The sequence below is a fragment of the Notolepis coatsorum genome (assembly GCF_963971535.1).
Source record: "Notolepis coatsorum genome assembly, chromosome: 3".
In the NCBI taxonomy this organism is placed as follows: domain Eukaryota; kingdom Metazoa; phylum Chordata; class Actinopteri; order Aulopiformes; family Paralepididae; genus Notolepis; species Notolepis coatsorum.
This window is the reverse complement of record NC_140167.1, coordinates 45,535,319-45,557,974: the sequence shown is the minus strand read 5'-3', so window position 1 is coordinate 45,557,974 and position 22,656 is coordinate 45,535,319. Positions and strand designations below refer to the sequence as shown.

Below are 22,656 nucleotides of genomic sequence, written 5' to 3'. Positions count from 1 at the left end.
GGCCTCCATGTGGCAACGTCGGTCTCCGTTGGCCAGCAGCGCGGGTGAGTCATCTAGTGATATATATCTATGGTCTACACACCCTCTCCAGATCGACAGTAGGGCAGCGCAACAACCAGGAAGGGAATTGGCATAATGACTCAATTGGGGTGATGGGAGCCAAATACAAAAGGGAAAAAACTGACACGAATGCTTTGAAGCTTCAAAGCTTAAATCGCTGCCATGGCAATTAATGCCAATATCAAGATTCACATTTTCTTTGTGCATACATCAGCATAAGAAATAGCTTATATAAATAATAATCCAACATTAATTTTCAGTTCAGATCAGCCAGACAAGAACATTTAATCTTAAAAAAAAGAAGAAAAGGTCATTGGGACAGCCCTACTGCATAGCATTTCTGTACCTGTCATAGGCATCTGGTTTTATTTCATTACATTTCAGGGCCTCCAATTCCAGTGGGAGTAGACGTTCAGGTTGAAAGCCTTGATACGATCTCTGAGGTGGATATGGTAAGTATGCCTGACTTTCTCCATTCATATCACTGCTAAGCTTTATTTCCACAATGCAAGGCCTGCATTAATTTGGTCGTGTGTGTGTGTGTGTGTGTGTGTGTGTGTGTGTGTGTGTGTGTGTGTGTGTGTGTGTGTGTGTGTGTGTGTGTGTGTGTGTGTGTGTGTGTGTGTGTGTGTGTGTGTGTGTGTGTGTGTGTGTGTGTGTCAGGGCTCGAGACTAACGATGTCCCGTCGCCCCGGGGACGATCAAATATTGATTTGGGACGAACAGAAATCTTTTTTGGGACGCAAACGGGACGGAGAGGATTTAATTTTTTTCACAGGAAATGTCAATTAGCCGACTGTCAGTGCGCGCATATATATATATATGAATTATTCTACGTTAATAAAACATACCTGGTGATCAACTACAGTTTGCTGTAAACATTATGATATGTGTGTATGTAGTGTTCTGATAACGACGGCTGCAGCGGGAACTGGCTCATGCTGGATTTGCGAATAGCATGCAGCTGCAGAGCCGCAGAGCCAGGGGCGCTTTCAGGTCCGGTCACAGGCCCGCTCAACAGCGCCCCCCACCCAACGGCTGAATTGCCAATGGCTGAATTGGAGTATTGCACAGTGCAATACTCCAATTCAGCCATTGACAATTCAGCCGTTGGGTGGGGGGCGCTGTTGAGCAGGCCTGTGACCGGACCGCGTGTATTACTTCCGCAACGGATTTAGTCGGATTTAGTTTTCCGGGTTCGCCTGATTGGCCGCAACGGCCACGTGACCCACGCCGCTATACGCCCCTCTCTGGCGTGCGCGACGTGGACTTCACTGCCGCTTTCCCACTTCAACGCCAGAGCAATATTGTCGCGCATACATTGTTGTCATACAGAAGTACAGAATACTTTTATCCAAAATGCTTCTTACTGTTACTGTTAGAGACTGTGCTAGACAAGATAAGTATGAAATAAAATAGTATAGCATGTAAAATAGAAGTAAAAATAGAGGTCACGCTGTTCAGTATAGACATATGTACAATGTTCGATGCAGAATAGAAGTAACTGAGTTACCATACAATATACTATATACTATGCAATGTACTAATATACAATACGGCTCACTTTTCCCACTTCAATGACAGAGCTGCTGTTTAATAATATTGTCGCGTTGTGGAAAGCAGGATGAGAGAGCGTAGATTTCAGTGTGTATCATTTAATCATTTATCATTTAACATTTGAAAGGCATACATTGTTGTCATACAGAAGTACAGAATACTTTTATCCAAAATGCTTCTTACTGTTACTGTTAGAGACTGCTCACTTTTCCCACTTCAATGACAGAGCTGCTGTTTAATAATATTGTCGCGTTGTGGAAAGCAGGGTGAGAGAGCGTAGATTTCAGTGTGTATCATTTAATCATTTATCATTTAACATTTGAAAGGCATACATTGTTGTCATACAGAAGTGCAGAATACTTTTATCCAAAATGCTTCTTACTGTTACTGTTAGAGACTGTGCTTGTGCTAGATGCGATAAGTATGAAATAAAATAGTATAGCATGTGAAATAGAAGTAAAAATAGAGGTCACGCTGTTCAGTATAGACATATGTACAATGTTCGATGCAGAATAGAAGTAACTGAGTTACCATACAATATACAATATACTATGCAATGTACTAATATACAATACGCTATAGTGCAAAGCAGCAATGGGATGAGGTACAATTTACAGTAAGGTGTACGAGTTGCAGTGCAAATGCTTCTTACTGTTGCACTCCAGAGACCGTTACTGTACCATACAATATACAATATACTATGCAATGTACTAATATACAATACGCTATAGTGATTCTTGACAAAAGCGACAATATTATTAGATGACTGATGACTGCACAGCAGCGCGGCGCGATGTGAAACAGCAGCGTGGCGCGATGTGAAAGGGGAAGTGAACTCCAGCCTCGCGGTCAAGTCGCCGCCGCCGCGAGCGTAAACACAGCAGGGCGCAGGCAAGCCTGCCGCTGCCGCGGGGGCGTGCCACGGCGTGTCACGTGGCCGTCGTGGCCAATCAGGCGAACCCGGAAACCGAAATCCGACTAAATCCGTTGCGGAAGTGATACACGCGACCGGACCTGAAAGCGCCCCTGGCTCTGCGGCTCTGCAGTTGCATACTATTGGGATTCATTGGGAGCAGCACAGAGTCTCGACTCGGGACTTATTTTATTTTAGCAGCAGTTATCAATATCGACCAGGAGGACAGCGCGATCTAAGGGACATGTTTCATTACTAGTCAAGTGTCATTACTTTAGTTATCAAAGGTGGAATCTCTGGACGCAATGACATTATATAGTTTAAAGCTAAACTACGTTTTTCTTTCTTGTTAGAAGAGTGATAACTTATTCAGTTAGATTTGATTTGATCTTTATTTATCTCTAACATTTTCAACCATAAACACACACATTTGTAATAACAAAAAAAACTAAAACGAAATAAAATACAAATACATTTAAATATATTTTCCTATGGAAGGAATAATCAACATGGCTCCAATTGGTTGACTATAACAGCACCGTGACCAAATATCCCTATACTAGCACCTTGTTAAACACTTTTTTTTTTTTATATATATATATTTATTTTTAATCATAATTATTCTTGTGAAATCTTTCCACCTGGGAGCCTTTTGTCTAAATCAATTTATTCTCCCCTTCTATGAATGGTGTTTCTTATGGCAATAACAACTATAGACGACAAAACCAAAGTAAAGAAACAACATTTGATTTTTGGGACGGTTACATTCACTTTGGGACGGTTAAAATTGTATTTCGGGACGGTTCTGGGACGGTGGTGAAAAAAAGTTAGTCTGGAGCCCTGGTGTGTGTGTGTGTGTGTGTGTGTGTGTGTGTGTGTGTGTGTGTGTGTGTGTGTGTGTGTGTGTGTGTGTGTGTGTGTGTGTGTGTGTGTGTGTGTGTGTGTGTGTGTGTGTGTGTGTGTGTGTGTGTGTGTGTGTGTGTGTGTGTGTGTGTGTGTGTGTGTGTGTGTGTGTGTGTGTGTGTGTGTGTGTGTGTGTGTGTGTGTGTGTGTGTGTGTGTGTGTGTGTGTGTGTGTGTGTGTGTGTGTGTGTGTGTGTGTGTGTGTGTGTGTGTGTGTGTGTGTGTGTGTGTGTGTGTGTGTGTGTGTGTGTGTGTGTGTGTGTGTGTGTGTGTGTGTGTGTGTGTGTGTGTGTGTGTGTGTGTGTGTGTGTGTGTGTGTGTGTGTGTGTGTGTGTGTGTGTGTGTGTGTGTGTGTGTGTGTGTGTGTGTGTGTGTGTGTGTGTGTGTGTGTGTGTGTGTGTGTGTGTGTGTGTGTGTGTGTGTGTGTGTGTGTGTGTGTGTGTGTGTGTGTGTGTGTGTGTGTGTGTGTGTGTGTGTGTGTGTGTGTGTGTGTGTGTGTGTGTGTGTGTGTGTGTGTGTGTGTGTGTGTGTGTGTGTGTGTGTGTGTGTGTGTGTGTGTGTGTGTGTGTGTGTGTGTGTGTGTGTGTGTGTGTGTGTGTGTGTGTGTGTGTGTGTGTGTGTGTGTGTGTGTGTGTGTGTGTGTGTGTGTGTGTGTGTGTGTGTGTGTGTGTGTGTGTGTGTGTGTGTGTGTGTGTGTGTGTGTGTGTGTGTGTGTGTGTGTGTGTGTGTGTGTGTGTGTGTGTGTGTGTGTGTGTGTGTGTGTGTGTGTGTGTGTGTGTGTGTGTGTGTGTGTGTGTGTGTGTGTGTGTGTGTGTGTGTGTGTGTGTGTGTGTGTGTGTGTGTGTGTGTGTGTGTGTGTGTGTGTGTGTGTGTGTGTGTGTGTGTGTGTGTGTGTGTGTGTGTGTGTGTGTGTGTGTGTGTGTGTGTGTGTGTGTGTGTGTGTGTGTGTGTGTGTGTGTGTGTCTGTCTGTCTGTCTGTCTGTCTGTCTGTCTGTCTGTCTGTCTGTCTGTCTGTCTGTCTGTCTGTCTGTCTGTCTGTCTGTCTGTCTGTCTGTCTGTCTGTCTGTCTGTCTGTCTGTCTGTCTGTCTGTCTGTCTGTCTGTCTGTCTGTCTGTCTGTCTGTCTGTCTGTCTGTCTGTCTGTCTGTCTGTCTGTCTGTCTGTCTGTCTGTCTGTCTGTCTGTCTGTCTGTCTGTCTGTCTGTCTGTCTGTCTGTCTGTCTGTCTGTCTGTCTGTCTGTCTGTCTGTCTGTCTGTCTGTCTGTCTGTCTGTCTGTCTGTCTGTCTGTCTGTCTGTCTGTCTGTCTGTCTGTCTGTCTGTCTGTCTGTCTGTCTGTCTGTCTGTCTGTCTGTCTGTCTGTCTGTCTGTCTGTCTGTCTGTCTGTCTGTCTGTCTGTCTGTCTGTCTGTCTGTCTGTCTGTCTGTCTGTCCGCTAATCTCTCAAAACTACAGGGATGATTGAGATGAAACGTTGCAAATAAACTGAAGGCAGGCCTGGATTCTTGAATATTTATTAAATAGGCAAATGACAAATATTTAATTTGAATTCATTTTCATCATTGTTCATTGAAATACATATTCAGTATGAAGTTACACCTTTTTGAACACAAGATGGTGATACTACACAGGTTTGCTCCCTGGTACCTGTTGACAACATGCCATTGTCAACCTATTGTCGTTGATATACCTATACAAACATTTATTAATTCATTTCCATCATTGTCCATTGAAATAAGCCCTGCCCCCTCTCATGAACCATTTGTTGTAGAGACTTATGGCAGTGTCAATGAACTTAAGGTTTTAAAGGTTTATTCCACCCAAATAGCGTTACAGGTTTATTCCACCAAATAGTGTATAATAGTGTAATACTGTGGTGGTGTAATAGTGTGTACTAGTATATTAATGTTTAATTGTGTAATAGTGTGTAATGTTGTAATCATGTAATAGTGTGAAATAGTGCAATAGATTCAAGAGATTTATTTGTCACATACATACATGAGACATATAGTGAAATGAAGGTGGCCATGCCCGCCTTGATTGTGCAATGGTGTCATAGTGGGCTAGTGTAATAATACTATGTAATAGTGTGATTGTGTAATAGCGTAATAGTATATTACTGTCTAATGCTGTAATAATAGTGCAATAGTGTAACAGTGTTATAGGAATGATGTGGGGAGATTTGAATTAATTGGTATATGTTTGCCCCGCCCCTACACTTAAGCCCCGCCCAATGTATATGATACTAGAAAAGAAAAGTTTGGCACAAAGGTAGACTGATGTCAGGTAAAAACCTTATATATCCCTTTATGTAATTAAGAAAAACAGCCTCATGTTGAAATTGACAACCATGTATTATGTATAGGGATGTCCGATATTGGCATTAAAATGTAATATCGGAAATTATCGGTATCGTTTTTTTTACATTTATTTAACCTTTATTTACCCAGGCAAGCAAGTAAGAACAAATTCTTATTTTATTTATTGTGAAAAGTATGCATAATGTTGTGTTTTTTGGGGGGGGAAACCCTGCATATATCGGTATCGGTTGATATTGGTATCGGAAATTAAGAGTATATCGGTATATCGGATATCGGTAAAAAAGCCAATATCGAACATCCCTAATTATGTAAGTTATGCATTTGGGTGTTGAATGGGTTTCATGGGCCTTATATACAGTAGGCTCATGAAACTCACTCCCATAGAGAACCTTCAAGTAAAAACATGAAAATGACCACAATTGGAGATACAAGGTTTTCACTTGACAGCAATCATACACTACTTTTGCCAATGATGAATTCTACCTTAGACATCTTTATCCAATACAACAACACTTCTTGTCTCCACCCCTCCCTGTGTAGGACTTCACCATGACACTGTATCTGCGCCACTACTGGAAGGACGAGCGGCTGTCTTTCCCCAGCACCAATAACCAGAGTATGACATTCGACAGTAGGCTGGCGAAGAAGATCTGGGTTCCTGACATGTTCTTTGTCCACTCCAAGAGGTCTTTCATCCATGACACCACCACAGAGAACGTCATGCTGAGGGTCTACCCGGACGGCAATGTGCTCTACAGTCTCAGGTAGCAGCGCTCACGTTTTGATTGTCTTCAAAGTCTTGACAACAAGTGTCAAGTGATTAAAGACCCCCATCATTCTGACCTGGGATCAACTCCCAACAGAGCCTTCTGTCCTGAGTCATCTCTCTTCCTCTCTGCCTTCCTACTGTCACTATAAAGAGAAAATACTCCTTTTAAAGATACTGTTGTTGTTTCTACTACTACTAATACTACTACTACTACTGCTCCTACTACTACTACTATTATTATTACTACTACTATTATTACTACTACTACTACTACTACTACCATTGCTACTACTACTACTACTACTACTACTACTACTACTACTACTACTACTACTACTACTATTACTACGACTACTACTACTACTACTAGTACCACTGCTACTACTACTACTACTACTACTACTACTACTACTACTACTACTACTACTACTACTACTACTACTACTACTACTACTACTACTACTACTACTACTACTGCTGCTACTGCTACTACTACTACTACTGCTCCTACTACTACTACTATTATTATTACTACTACTATTACTACTACTACTACTACTACTAGTACCATTGCTACTACTACTACTACTATTACTACGACTACTACTACTACTACTAGTACCACTGCTGCTACTACCACTACTACTGCTACTACTGCTGCTACTGCTACTATTACTACTACTATTACTACTACTACTACTAGTACCATTGCTACTACTACTACTACTACTACTACTACTACTACTACTACTACTACTACTACTATTACTACGACTACTACTACTACTACTAGTACCACTGCTACCACTGCTACTACTACTACTACTACTACTACTACTACTACTACTACTACTACTACTACTACTACTACTACTACTACTACTACTACTACTACTGCTACTACTGCTACTATTACTACTACTACTGCTCCTACTGCTGCTACTGCTACTATTACTACTGCTCCTACTACTACTACTACTACTACTACTACTACTACTACTACTACTACTACTACTACTACTACTACTACTACTGCTGCTACTACTACTACTACTACTACTACTACTACTACTACTACTACTACTACTACTACTACTACTACTACCACTACTACTACTACTACTAATACTACTACTACTACTACTACTACTACTACTACTGCTACTACTGCTGCTACTGCTACTATTACTACTACTACTGCTCCTCCTACTACTACTACTACTACTAAGAAGAAGAAGAAGAAGAAGAAGAAGAAGAAGAAGAAGAAGAAGAAGAAGAAGAAGAAGAAGAAGAAGAAGAAGAAGAAGATAAATATTATATTGTTAGAACAACATTGCTTGCCCTCTAATAGTTCTAGGAGGGTCCCAGATCAACAAATAGTAGACAAGTGTTTCTTAACATGTGGCGGGTCTTTGGAATGTACTGGAACAAAATGTGTGTTATCCTGAACGATGCTAATGAGTGTACCAGATGGACACGGTGTGTGGTTGTAATCATGCGGAGAACGTAAAAACTATTGCTATTTTTCACTCTGTCTGTGGTTCCCATAGGGAGGTCTGACGTCACTTTGGACCGCCCGTGCGGTCCACCCGTTTAGGAATTTATCATTGGGAAAATGTAATATTGGCTATTGTAATAATTATGCCTCATGAACATTGGCAAGCTTTCCATTTTTGCATGAAATGAGTTCCTTTCTATCACTAACATTATTGTCTAAGCATTTTTGGTTGAAATAAAATTTGACATAATTAGTTTACGATTAATTGCGAATATTTTCATGTTGAGCTATAGATTGTGGATGAATATGCACAGAAAGGTACACCATGCAAATGTTCATGCTTTATTTGTTTTAAACGAGACGATTTAGAAATGGACAATGGGCAAATACATTGCGATTTCAAGCAAGGTGGACCGGCCGGACACACCAATGACGTAACCACTACACCTCCCTATTGGCAGGATTCAAACCAAACCAAGCCAATAGTATGAATAAAAAGTCAGCCCAGCATGTGTAACCTTTTAGCACAGGCATGTCATTTATCCAATCAGGTGCATTCCACATGGATGAATGGATAAAATAGGGAGGGAATACATGCACATTGCATATTTCATGTATGGGTAATATGTAGAACTCCTGTCTATGTGAACTGGGAACTGTGGCTTGGCCAATCAGGAGAAAGGTCAGGGTTGATGGGACTGGGTTTAACCAGGTGTGGTGATTGAGCTCTCGAGCCCCAGAAAGAGAGAGTGAGGGTGAGAGAAGGTGGAAGAGTGTGCAAATGTTTGACAGACCATTGCTAAGTTGTATCCAGTTGTATAGTGTTATCAAGTGTTCTGGCCTAGGACACATGCTGAACATTATATGTGACGTCGGGGAATTGTGCATGTTAGATAGGCATGCCCAATCAATTGCTCCACATCGGACTGGGTATTGAGGCTAGCTGGCTAAGCTAGGTAAACAGTAGCAGGCCCCGGATAGCTAACCCGGAAACCCACTACAATAGAGAGAACAGGATAAGCGGTCTGTGCTACCAGGGCCTGTACAGACTTCGAGAACAGGATAAGCGGTCTGTGCTACCAGGGCCTGTATAGACTTCGAGAACCAGATAGCAGTCTGTGCTACCAAGACCTGTACAGACTTCCAGAACCAGATAGCAGTCTGTGCTACCAAGGCCTGTACAGACTTCCTCTGGCAGCGTGGGAGGCGCACCAGGACTTCACATTGCATCGCACTCCACTTTCTCCTTTCCCCCCACCTGAACACTGACTCCGGACCGTGAGTACTTTGGCTCGTTAGAGCTGAAGATTAAATGGGATTGTGAGTTTCCCATCAATCAGGCCTGCAACGGGGGTTTTGTTTGTTTGTTTTTGTTTATTAGATGCCGGCTTAGGTATATTAGTATATTGTATTATTGTACAGGATATTTCATTTGTAATTAGCTGTATCATTAATGCCATTTTGGATATAGGTTTTCATTTATATTTCCTTTTTTGATATTGAGCACATGGTGCCTTTGAGTTTGAACCTGAGTAGCTACAGAGTAATAGCTCTGTTATTTTGTTTTCCTTTTTTGATATTGAGCACACGGTGCCTTTGAGAGACAATACTTTATTTATTAACTAACATTTTCTTTATTCGGTAATGTGTATATATATACACACAGTGTATGTAATATATAACACTATGTTCAATACAGATTATTTTTATATTTAAAGTTAAGTATCTGGCTTGATCATTTCTATTTTCAAATGTATTGATGTTATATCCCAAACAGATATTCGTATATTTGTATTATTAGATTAGTAAGAGCTAGGTGTTACGAACCTAGGGCCCTGCCCTCTAAGTCAACTGGGGTAAAAGGGGCTACATAAATGGAGGTTCCAGTGAGAACTGTTTGGGTTTATAACAAAATATAGGTTAGAAATCAAGCCAGTAGCACCATAAAAAGAAATAAATATATTGTTTAATTTGCAAAAAGGAAAAAAAAATCTCTAAATGGATAAAATGGACACTCAAGCTGCGCTTGTGATGGAGCTTAAAGACTGGTGCCGTGGGGAGGGATTAAATGTGGCTCATACGCTTATGGTCCTCATGTCAGAAGATGTTGATGTCACCAACATAGAAAAGACCCTGGAGACAGTAAAATGTCTGGGGCGAGTGCGTGTCAGAGGCAGGTCGTTCAGTACACAGCGAAAAAAGTTTATGATCCTGTGTGAATGTCGGGAAAAGGTAACGGGTGAGAATGTTCCCCCTGAAGTTATGCCTACGGATGGTGGTGAGGCGTGGCCTATAATCATAGTAGGAGAGACCCCCTCAGCCCCTGTGGATGATGCTAAATTCTGCGAGAAGTTAGCAGGACTACTGTATGCTGAGGGGATGACGGAGGAAGACCTCCAGAACATGTTTCAGAGAGCAGACTCTCCCATTAGCCCAACCGAATCCATCCTGCGTGCACTTAGTGAATTGATGGACAAAGTAAAACCCCCCACTGAGCATAACAGCTATCGGCGCTTACGTCTGTTTTCTGGGACCTTGCCCACTCCATCAGGTGAAGAACAGTTTGAACACTGGTTAGAGCAAGCACGACTCATGGTAGAAGAAAGTGACGGTTCTGATAAAGAGAAGAGGCAGAGGCTGATGGAAAATCTCAAAGGCTCTGCACTAGAAATAGTGAAATCTGCACGAGCCAGCAACCCTGATGTTAGTCCTGGAGAATGCCTGGAAGCCCTGGAACATGTGTTTGGAACTATGCAGTCTGGAGAAGACTTGTACATCTCGTTCCGAATGATGCAGCAACAGCCAGGTGAGAAACTCTCCGACTTTCTGAGGCGTCTGGAGCAGTCACTAGACAAAGTGAGCCAGCGAGGTGGTATTCTACCAACAAATGTGGACAGAGCACGGATAGAGCAGTTGTTGCGAGGTGCAGTGGCCTCTGATCTAATGCTCGTTAATCTCCGCCTAAGAGAGAGGAAAGCAGCACCGCCTACCTTTCTTCAGCTATTGAAGGATATACGCTCAGAGGAAGAGTATGAGGCCTCAAGGAAGAAACTCTTCCCCGCTGTGCAGTGTGTTCCGGTGATGACAGAAATTGACGGAAAACAGGCTGAAATCCAGAGCCTGAAAGCCGAAGTAAAGGAGCTAAAGTCCTTAGTTGCTGCAGTGGCGACTAGGCCAGACCGAGGCAGGCAAGATACTGGGGAGAACATGGCTCTCAATGTAGCCACACCCAGTGAGCTTCGTCCTGACTCCGAGTTAGCGGCATTGAGGAAACAGATGAAGCGACTCCAAAACAAAGTTGACCAAAGAGTGACTCCCAGAGAAACTGCGGCTGCAGTCTCGACGGTGGACGTGTCAAGACCTGTCTCCAGCTATCCCCGGAGATCGCCAAAGGGTGCAGAGGAGAAATTCTGCTACCGGTGTGGTGAGGGTGGTCATTTTGCAGGGAAGTGTCAAAACCCTGAGAACCAGGCTAAGGTTATCAAGAGACTAATTCATGCCCTGAGAGTAGCAAAAGACCAGCAGCAGACAGGTAGTGTCACCCATGGTAACAAGAACTGTGAAGTGAAAAAGAGTGCAGTTACCTTACAGAGTCCATCTATCCCTGAGGGTTTGGTAGGGCCACCTAGCCTTGTACAGTTGAAGGTTAGTGGACAACCTTGCACTGCCCTGTTAGACAGCGGCTCCCAGGTGACTATAATTTTTGCACCCTGGTATCAGAAGTACTTATCTCATGTCCCAATTCAGCCTGTCTCTGGGCTAGCCCTCTGGGGTCTAAGTGAATCCAATATGAGTTACCCCTACCATGGCTATGTAGTCGTAGATGTAGAGTATCCAGCAGAGGTGGTAGGTACCAGTCAGACTATGACAGTCCTTGCACTCATCTGCCCGAGCCCTAAGACTGCAGACCAGACAATCTGTCATTGTAGGGACCAATGCTAATCATGTAAGACGATTGGTGAAGCAGTGCAGAGACGGTGGGATTGATGTGACTTCGACCTTAGGCGTCCAAGCTTGTGCTGTAGGAGACCAGGCTACTTTGAAGCGCTCAGATGAGATGGTGGAGGGAGAAGATAGAGTAGGCTCAGTGAGGTGGAAAGGACCAGGTCCGTTGACTCTACCCCCTGGTGGTGATGTGCAGGCTGTGTGCAAAGTTGAGCTAACACAGGCAGTAGGCCAGGAGATCCTAATGCTAGACGCCTCACCAATAGCCCCTCTCCCTGCTGGTGTGTCACTGCAGCCCATGGTAGTGTGTAGCCAGGCCATGGACAGCAACAGTTTCAGAGTCCTAGTCAAAAATGACTCTCTGAGCGAAACAAGCATAGCAGTGGGAATGGTGATTGGGTATCTGCACCTGGTGGATTCAGTCACTGTCATCCCGCCAAAAGAGACAACCTCATCAGAGTTTGATGAGAGCAGAATCAACTTCGGAGACTCGCCTATCTCAGAAGAGTGGAAATCCCGTCTTCGCCAAAAACTGTCGCAAAGATCTCATGTCTTCTCCATGGAAGAGTGGGATGTCGGACTAGCTAAAGGGGTAGAACACCAGATCCGTCTCTCTGATCCTCGCCCATTCCGTGAGCGTTCACGACGACTGGCACCTGCAGACATTGAGGACGTGCGAAAGCACCTACAAGAGCTCCTGCAAGCCGGGATCATAAGAGAGTCTCGGAGCCCCTATGCCTCACCAATCGTGGTTGTGAGGAAGAAAAATGGAACAGTCAGGATGTGCATCGATTACAGGTTGCTCAACAGTCGTACCATCCCAGACCAATACACAACCCCTTGCATTGATGATGCGCTGAATGCCCTGACAGGAAGTCAATGGTTCTCTGTCCTCGATTTGCGAAGCGGCTATTACCAGATCGCCATGTTGGAGGAAGACAGAGAGAAGACGGCGTTCATCTGCCCATTAGGATTCTACGAGTTTGAGAGGATGCCACAGGGCATAAGTGGAGCCCCAACAACCTTTCAGCGGTTAATGGAGAGAGCAGTAGGTGACATGAACTTACTCCAGGTGTTGGTGTAGCTTGACGACCTGATTGTCTTCGGGAGGTCTCTAGAGGAGCACGAAGAAAGGCTGCTCAAGGTCCTGGATCGCCTCGGAGAAGTCGGACTGAAACTCTCCATAGACAAGTGTCAAATCTGCCTGCCGAGAGTGAAATACCTGGGTCACATTGTGTCCGCCGAGGGTGTCGAACCTGACCCGGAAAAGATAGAAGTGGTTACCAACTGGACTTGCCCGACGAACCTGAAGACCTTGCAATCCTTCTTAGGGTTCTGTGGCTACTATCGGCGTTTCATAGCCAATTACGCAGCCATTGTGCGACCACTGACGGAGCTGACAAAGGGTTATGCACCCACGCAGAAGAGCAGAAAGAACGCCCATGATAGGAGTAAGGCGTACATCAAAGAGTCGGAGCCTTTTGGAGAACGATGGGATCAGCCTTGCACAGATGCGTTTCACCAGATCATACACTGTCTGACGCATGCACCTGTGTTGGCATTTGCAAACCCCCAAAAGCCTTACATCCTACATGTTGACGCTAGCTTGAAGGGACTTGGAGCAGTGCTCTACCAAGAGTACACAGAGGGCCTGCGACCAGTGGCTTTCGCAAGCAGAAAACTGAGTGCATCTGAGCAGAACTTGTTCTTGGCGCTAAAGTGGTCTGTAGTAGACAAATTGCATGATTATCTCTACGGAGCCAGATTCACAGTACGTACGGATAACAATCCCCTTACCTACGTCACATGCTCACCACAGCAAAGCTCAGTGCAGTAGGGCATCGATGGCTGGCTGCCCTGTCCACCTATGAATTTGATGTACAGTACCGCCCGGGCCGACACCATATAGATGCAGACCTACTGTCCCGGATCATGCCTGAGGAAGAAACCCGTAATGAATGGGTGACTCTATCACAGACTGGAGTAAAGGCCATCGGCCAGCGAATCTCTATCCCTGAGACTCACAGCTGCCCACGGAGGTGTCGACCAGTTGGGAGCTTCCCCTCAGTGCATCCCAGACATCTATGCGTTTCCAACCCACTTGGAATCCGAGTCGTTGAAACAGATGTCAAAGCAAGAGCTTAAGAGAGCTCAGGAAAAGGATGTCGATATAGGACCTGCTATCAAGGCCGTGAAGCAGGGGAAATGGCTTGAAGATGAGGATGCAAGTCCAGAACTCTCTAAGCTCAAACGAGAGATGGGAAAGTTGACCATGAAAGAAGGTATGTTGTATCGGTTAAGCAAGCGACCTTCTGGAGATGTTGTCACTCAACTTGTACTCCCAAAAGAGTTCAGAGAAATAGTGTTGAAGGCCATGCACAACGATTTAGGACACCTTGGCATTGAGAGAACTGTCGACCAACTGAGGAGCAGATTCTTCTGGCCGAAGATGTCTGTAGAAGTGGAACAGTACATTAAGAACTGTGGAGAGTGCATCACTCGTAAGTCCCTGATCCGGGAGATGCTGCAAATGATGGGAGTACGGAAATCCAGAACCACTCCGTATCACCCACAAGGAGACCCACAGCCCGAACGCTTTAACCGCACGCTATTGTCAATGCTGGGCACGCTGAGTCAAGAAAAGAGGCGGCAGTGGAGTCAGCAAGTACCTTACTTAGTGCATGCATACAATAGCACCAAGTGCGACTCCACCGGATACTCTCCGTACTTCTTGATGTTCGGAAGAGAAGCAAGACTTCCCGTGGATGTGTGTTTTGGTACGTCGCCGGATGGCAAGGAAAGAGGTCACCACATCAAGTATGTGGCTAAGCTGAAAGACGACCTGCAAAGAGCCTTTGAACTAGCTTCTGCCGCAGCTGACAAAGTACACCAGCGAAACAAGAAGTCCTATGACAAGAGAGTGACCTGCCAAATCTTGGAACCTGGTGACAGTGTTGTTAAGAAACCTGGGGTTGAGAGGAAAACACAAACTCCAAAGCCGATGGAGTGCTGTTCCTCACGTGGTGGTGGTGAGCAAAATGCCCAACTTACCTGTTTACAAAGTGAGTCCTGAAGATGGAATAGGACGCACAAGGACCCTACACAGAGATCATCTCCTACCCATTGGACAACTGGTACGGATGCCAAGAACGGAGAGTGACCACAACACACCTGTGAAACCAAGAACTAGGGCAGGAACTATCAAGAAGCAACACTGTATACCGTCTCCTCCTACAACAGAAGAGAGTGAGCCGACGTCTGACTCATCCTCTGAAGTAGAGTATGTAAGGGAGCGCAGACCCTACAGTACCTACCTGGAAGGGATCCTGAAGAAAAGGGCTGTGCGAGAGCCAGCTGTCGTCATCCCTGATGAAGAACCAGTCAGAGCTTCTGACACATACGAGGATGAACAGAGCGAAGAGGAGCCATCTCCTGAGTCAGAGTCTCCTGAGTCGGGGTCGGACATACAAGGAGGGCACGCTAGCAGCTCTGAAGAAGAAGTTATGCATGAGACACAAACCAGGCCTAAACGAGCAGTAAAGCCAATAATTAGACTCACCTATGATGAGCCAGGTAAATCCAGAGACAAACCGTTAACCATAGTGCACAGAGGTATGGTTATAAAGATCAAACAACGTTAAGAAGCGAATGGGTCAACTCCTTAGTCTGTTAAATGTCGTGTCTTATGGGGACATACAGACCTTTGGAAGGGGGAGGGTGTAACCCTGGTAATATTAACTAACCCTGGTAATATTAACCCAGTGGTTATCCTGTTAATATAAACCAAGTTGTTGTCTTATATAAATATATGTTATTATTTTGTATTTTGTATATCTTATTTACCTATGGGTAATATGTTCTACATATACCATTATTTCATGTATGGGTAATATGTAGAACTCCTGTCTATGTGAACTGGGAACTGTGGCTTGGCCAATCAGGAGAAAGGTCAGGGTTGATGGGACTGGGTTTAACCAGGTGTGGTGATTGAGCTCTCGAGCCCCAGAAAGAGAGAGTGAGGGTGAGAGAAGCAGGTGGAAGAGTGTGCAAATGTTTGACAGACCATTGCTAAGTTGTATCCAGTTGTATAGTGTTATCAAGTGTTCTGGCCTAGGACACACGCTGAACATTATATGTGACGTCGGGGAATTGTGCATGTTAGATAGGCATGCCCAATCAATTGCTCCACATCGGACTGGGTATTGAGGCTAGCTGGCTAAGCTAGGTAAACAGTAGCAGGCCCCGGATAGCTAACCCGGAAACCCACTACAATAGAGAGAACAGGATAAGCGGTCTGTGCTACCAGGGCCTGTACAGACTTCGAGAACAGGATAAGTGGTCTGTGCTACCAGGGCCTGTACAGACTTCGAGAACCAGATAGCAGTCTGTGCTACCAAGGCCTGTACAGACTTCCAGAACCAGATAGCAGTCTGTGCTACCAAGGCCTGTACAGACTTCCTCTGGCAGCGTGGGAGGCGCACCAGGACTTCACATTGCATCGCACTCAATCTCCACTTTCTCCTTTCCCCCCACCTGAACACTGACTCCGGACCGTGAGTACTTTGGCTCGTTAGAGCTGAAGATTAAATGGGATTGTGAGTTTCCCATCAATCAGGCCTGCAACGGGGGGTTTTGTTTGTTTGTTTTTGTTTATTAGATGCCGGCTTAGGTATATTAGTATATTGTATTATTGTACAGGATATTTCATTTGTAATTAGCTGTATCATTAATGCCATTTTGGATATAGGTTTTCATTTATATTTCCTTTTTTGATATTGAGCACATGGTGCCTTTGAGTTTGAACCTGAGTACAGAGTAATAGCTCTGTTATTTTGTTTTCCTTTTTTGATATTGAGCACACGGTGCCTTTGAGAGACAATACTTTATTTATTAACTAACATTTTCTTTATTCGGTAATGTGTATATATATACACACGGTGTATGTAATATATAACACTATATGTTCAATACAGATTATTTTTATATTTAAAGTTAAGTGTCTGGCTTGATCATTTCTATTTTCAAATGTATTGATGTTATATCCCAAACAGATATTTGTATATTTGTATTATTAGATTAGTAAGAGCTAGGTGTTACGAACCTAGGGCCCTGCCCTTGTTAACTGGGGTAAAAGGGGCTACACACAACAACATTCATTTTGGACCCGTCAACATTTTTTAAATGATAAATTAATTAATCAATCATATTTTGGCGACAAAAGCAATACTTTTATCCTGCACCTTTCTAAAAGCTCTGTGGATGGATTATGTTCTTGAACGATTACTCTATATTAGGGCTGTCCCCGACTAAGGATTTGGATAGTCGACTTTGATTGGCCGAAATTTGACGATAATCGACTGGTAGTCGACTACCCCCCTGAATGCCATTTGGGCTGTGGGGGGTGCTTACTGTCTGAAGGAGTCGAGTGAAGGCTCCTTGTCTTCTGCGAAAGCATGCTTAGACCTATCTCAAACCCTGCCCCTTTTCTTGATCCTCCAATCACAGCTGTCGCTTACCTCGGACTTCCTCGTACAAACTTTGTTTGTGTGTTCATTAGATGGGTGAAATCCTCTTTCAGTGCCTTCAGTGTTTTCTTAGGCAGTTAGCCTCGCTGGTATGCACGCCATTAGCGTTAGCCACGCTTTTAGGCCTCTTTTCTTTTGGAAAGAATGATACAAAAAGAAATATTATAATACTTTTTTATTTTTATTTTTTTCATTCGACTAAGAGGTTGGCAGTCGACTATGGCTCCTTTAAATCGATTAGTCAACTATTCTGGGTCAGCCCTACTCTATATACAAAATGTATCTATTGCAACTTTAAGTAATATGTTCTTCTTGGTGTCCTGTTTTTTTTCTTCTGTAGAGTCACTGTCACAGCCATGTGTAACATGGACCTCAGTCGCTTCCCTCTAGACACACAGACCTGCTCGTTGGAGATAGAAAGCTGTGAGTACATTTATCAAAACAAACCTATCCACATTTCAACTAGAAAGGTGCGCTCAGTAGAGCGCAAATCTCCACCAGGCGGGCAGCCACCCATTTATTTTCTAATAGTCTACACGTAAGGCAGGGCAAACATAGACCAACGAAAGCAGATCTCCCTACACTATTCTTATTACACTATTATAACAACTATGTAATATATACACTGAGTACTATTATGAACTATACACACTGAGTACTACTATGTACTATATACACTGAGTACTACTATGTAGTACTATATACACTGAGTACTACTATGTACTATACACTGAGTACTACTATACTATACACTACTATGTTATAGTATACATACTATACTACTATAACATATTTACTGTGTTATATTGGGTGGAATAAACCTAGCTATTTTGACAGAATAAATCTTTAAAACATTGACACCTCCTATAAGTCTCTATGAGGTGCATGAAATATGAAAGGGGGCGGGAATATTTCAATGGACAATGATGGAGATTCATTAATAAAGTTAATGGTGTATTATTCACGATTATGTCCTAAATTAATAAATGTTTTAGGTATACCAACGACAATAGGTTCACTATGGCATGTTGTAAACAGGTGTCAGAGAGCTGATACCAGCGAACCTGTGTGTAGTAGGCTATCATCCTTTTGAAGTCAAAATGTGTAACTTAATACTGAATGTGTATTGCAATGGACAGTGATTCATTCAAATACAATACTTCAGCCCATGAGCAACGGCTCATCCAAATGGTCCCTGTAGTTTGTGAGATTAGCTGCGGACAGAGAGACAGACTCACACAACCGATCACATAATCCTGTTGTTCAAGTTTCAAGTTTCAAGTTTCTTTAATAGTTGTCATACAGAAGTACAGAATACTTTTATACAAAATGCTTCTTACTGTTACGCTCCAGAGACTGTGCTAGACAAGATAAGTATGAAATAAAATAGTATAGCATGTAAAATAGAAGTAAAAATAGAGGTCACAGTGTTCAGTATAGACATATGTACAATGTTCGATGCAGAATAGAAGTAACTGAGTTACCATACAATATACAATATACTATGCAATGTACTAATATACAATACTATATAGTGCAAAGCAGAAATGGGATGAGGTACAATTTAGGTACAATTTACAGTAAGGTGTACGAGTTGTAGTGCAAATCTTTTACCAATAAATATAAAGTGTAAGTGTGTTTAGGTGATCTAAAGTGTGGAGAGTGGGTGCTGCAGTGTGTTGTTTGTTTAAGTGAGTGTGTGCGTGTGGGTGTGTGTGCTGTGTGCATTTGATGGTTGTTGCATAGTGTTTATTGTTCGTTGAGCAGCCTGATGGCCTGGGGATAGAAGCTTCTTCTGAGTCTTTCTGTGCTCGCCTTAAGACTCCGGTATCGCTTGCCTGACCGCAGCAGTTCAAAGAGGCAGTTGTTCGGGTGGCTGGAGTCCTTGATGATTCTCTTAGCCTTACCCCTGCACCGCTTGTTGTAAATGTTCTGGAGGGTGGGAAGCCCCCCTCCAATTGTGCGTTCGGCTGAACGTGTCACTCTTTGTAGTCTGCTACGGTCTTGTGCAGTGCTATTCCCAAACCAGGAGGTGATGTTGCCAGTCAGGATGCTCTCTATTGTACATGAGTAGAAGTTCTTAAGGATCTTCTGACTGACTTGGAACTTCCTTAGGCGCCTGAGGAAGTAGAGGCGTTGTCGTGCCTTCTTCACAACACTGTCAATGTGTGTGGTCCATGTCAAGTCCTCGGATATGTGGGCTCCGAGGTACTTGAAACTGTTCACTCTCTCAACCGGTGCCCCGTCGATGCTGAGGGGGCTGTAGTCCTTGACCCCCGACCTCCTGAAGTCCACAATCATCTCTTTTGTTTTGCTGACGTTCAGGGAGAGGCAGTTCTCCTGACACCACTGTGACAGATTCTCTACCTCTTCCAGGTAGGCCCTCTCGTCGTTGGCAGAGATCAGGCCCACCACTACTGTGTCATCAGCAAATTTGATGATTGTGTTGTTGTTCCGCTGTGCCACGCAGTCATGTGTGTACAGGGAGTAGAGGAGGGGGCTCAGAACACAGCCCTGGGGGGCCCCTATGTTGAGCGTGATGGATGAGGAGGTGCAGTTGCCTGCTCTTACCACCTGGGGTCTGCCCATCAGGAAGTCCAAGACCCACTGGCAGAGGTCATAGTTCAAGCCCAGGTCCCTGAGCTTGGCTATGAGTTTGGAGGGGACTATGGTATTGAATGCTGAGCTGTAGTTGATGAACAGCATTCTCACATAGTTCCCCTGCCTCTTGTCCAGGTGTGATGCTGCTGTGTGCAGCACATGGGCTATGGCGTCCTCCGTGGACCTGTTAGCACAGTATGCAAATTGCAGGGGGTCCAGGTTGATAGGGAGGGAGGAACAGATGTAGCCCTTCACTAGCTTCTCAAAGCACTTCATGGCTATGGAGGTGAGAGCTACAGGGCGGTAGTCGTTGAGGCAAGCAGGCGTAGATTTTTTGGGTACAGGGATGATGGTGGACTTCTTCAGACAGGTGGGGATGACAGCCTGTTCTAAGGACAGGTTAAAGATGTCAGTGAATACCGGGGCCAGTTGGTCGGCACAGACTTTTAGGACGCGGCCGGGGATGCCGTCCGGTCCTGCTGCCTTCCTGATATTCACTTTTTTAAAGGTCCGCCTCACCTCATGCTCTGTTACCCTGAACACTGATTCTCCATCAGCAGACCCCCCCCCCCCCATTGCCGTGGCTTGTAGGCTGGTGTTGTTATTCACAGCCTCAAACCTCGCATAGAAGGTATTGAGATCATTTGCTAAGGAGATGTCACTGTTCAGTTTGAGGGAGGTGCTTTTGTAATGTCATTGTTCTGAGGCCCTGCTACATACCTCTAGAGTCAGCCTGTTCAAACTGAAGTTCAACTTTATCCCTATAACGCTGTTTTGCCTCTATTACTGCTCTCCTGACATTGTATCTTGCCGTCTTGTGTTCATCCATGTTGGAGATAACAATACACGTATTGGAGATAACAATACACGTTTTCCCTGAAAAGCAGTAGACTCATAAAGAATGAATGAAGGTCACACACTCTTGTACTATTATCTCCACCAGGGGAGAGATCATGTAATCAGTGTGTGTCTGTCTGTCTATCCGGAGCTAATCTCACCAACTACAAGGCCACGGTGGATGAAACTTGCCACATAGGCTGACAGCAGGTCATGGTGGAATATTTTCACATCAGTTAACAACAAGTATTTAATTTGAAGCCATTTCCATCATTGTCCATTGAAATACATATTCAGGAAAGGTTACACATTCAAACACATGGGGGCGATACTACACAGGTTCGCTGCTCCGAGCCTTTGGGAATCAGCTCTCTAGTCACTGTTTACAACATGACATTCCATATTGAACCTATTGTTGTTGCAATAAATACATAAATTAAATAATTCATTTCCATCATTGTCCATTGAAATAAGCCCCACCCCTAAAGATGGTTTCACTGGAATTATGTTGCTAGTGTTAGATCCTGATCAAACTGGCCAGTATCACGTCTTCGTCTGTTTGGCTCTCCATCCAATTCCTCTGCGTTGTGTAATTTTAATGGTCCTAACGTCTCCGATACTGGCTGATAAGATCCTTATCTCTCCCCGTTAGTACAATCCGCAAACCATAATAATTCTCCACCTCCGTAAGAATTCGACACTTCGACAACGTGAAATACCTTACAAGGAAAAGCGTGGTTTATTTGATAAACAGAAACCTCAGCTCAGATGTTAACAGATTGTATTGTCCTTGAAGAGTCTATTCTAATGATCTCTCGGTGTGTTCAGATTGTCCTTTCAGTCCAATAGTGGTCAGGCCTAGTCGTTAGCCAAGACCATCCTCGTGGTAGCCGAAGCTAATGATGATGTGGCATTCTCCCTCCCCCCCCTTCGTGATGAGAGGAGAGAGAATCTCTTCTGGTTTCTCCCCTCTTAGTCTCAGTCAGATTCTAGTCTGATTTTTTGTCTGCCCTACCCGGAACCACTGTCAGCTTTATAGGATCTTCGTCATAGCAACGATAAGCCCACCCCTTCTCTGGTTGTCATGTGCCGCACTGTCATGACAACCGCGTTTAACCTTTACACACATTTCAAAACGTTTCTCTACTGTTTCATCAAAGATGTCACCCCTCCCCCTCGCTCGTATCAATTTGTTCTTACAAGGAATGTCAACATTCGGCTGGCTGCTAAACATTCTGCTGGCTACTGGACCACTGTTCTATCACCCTCTTCATAGGCAAACCATGCACCTTTTGATCTCTCTGACCCGGCACCGTTTTAGCTGTGGTCATCTCCCCCCAATCTATACATCACATACATTGAATAAACCCTGTTTCTCTCATTCCCCCCTTTGATTCTTAATCAACCTTCAGAATCAACAGACTACTTGGTTTTTCAATTAATTATACCCAAAAATAGACTCATAACAATGAGGGCCCCTCCGTCTGCTGTTTTCCTTATTGTTTTCCATTACCCGCATCACACCCAAACCAGAAAGGATAAAGCACGGTCAGGGAGGAGAGAGAGAGAGAGAGACAGAGAAAAACACAGATTGCAACTTTTCAGACAACACACCTGAACCCTTCGGCCCCCCTATTAGGTACACCCCACGTCCAAATCAGAGCGCTCCCTTCCCTCTTACAGTACACCTCCCATCTTGGGCCGGTCCCGTCTCCTAGGGCAAGGGCCCCTTT

At 44.1% G+C, this 22,656-nt stretch overlaps 1 protein-coding gene across 1 annotated transcript in view; it reads left to right on the top strand.

Moving 5' to 3' along the window:
- LOC311226229 (gamma-aminobutyric acid receptor subunit rho-1-like) overlaps nt 1-22,656 on the top strand; it is a gene marked incomplete at both ends in the record, with an annotated part of 121,598 nt that overhangs the window by 34,327 nt on the left and 64,615 nt on the right. Inside the window, 3 exons of the mRNA XM_084311621.1 lie at nt 445-512; nt 6,289-6,512; nt 17,826-17,908. Coding sequence (XP_084167747.1) covers nt 445-512; nt 6,289-6,512; nt 17,826-17,908 — 375 coding nt within the window. The remainder of the gene's footprint in view (nt 1-444; nt 513-6,288; nt 6,513-17,825; nt 17,909-22,656) is intronic.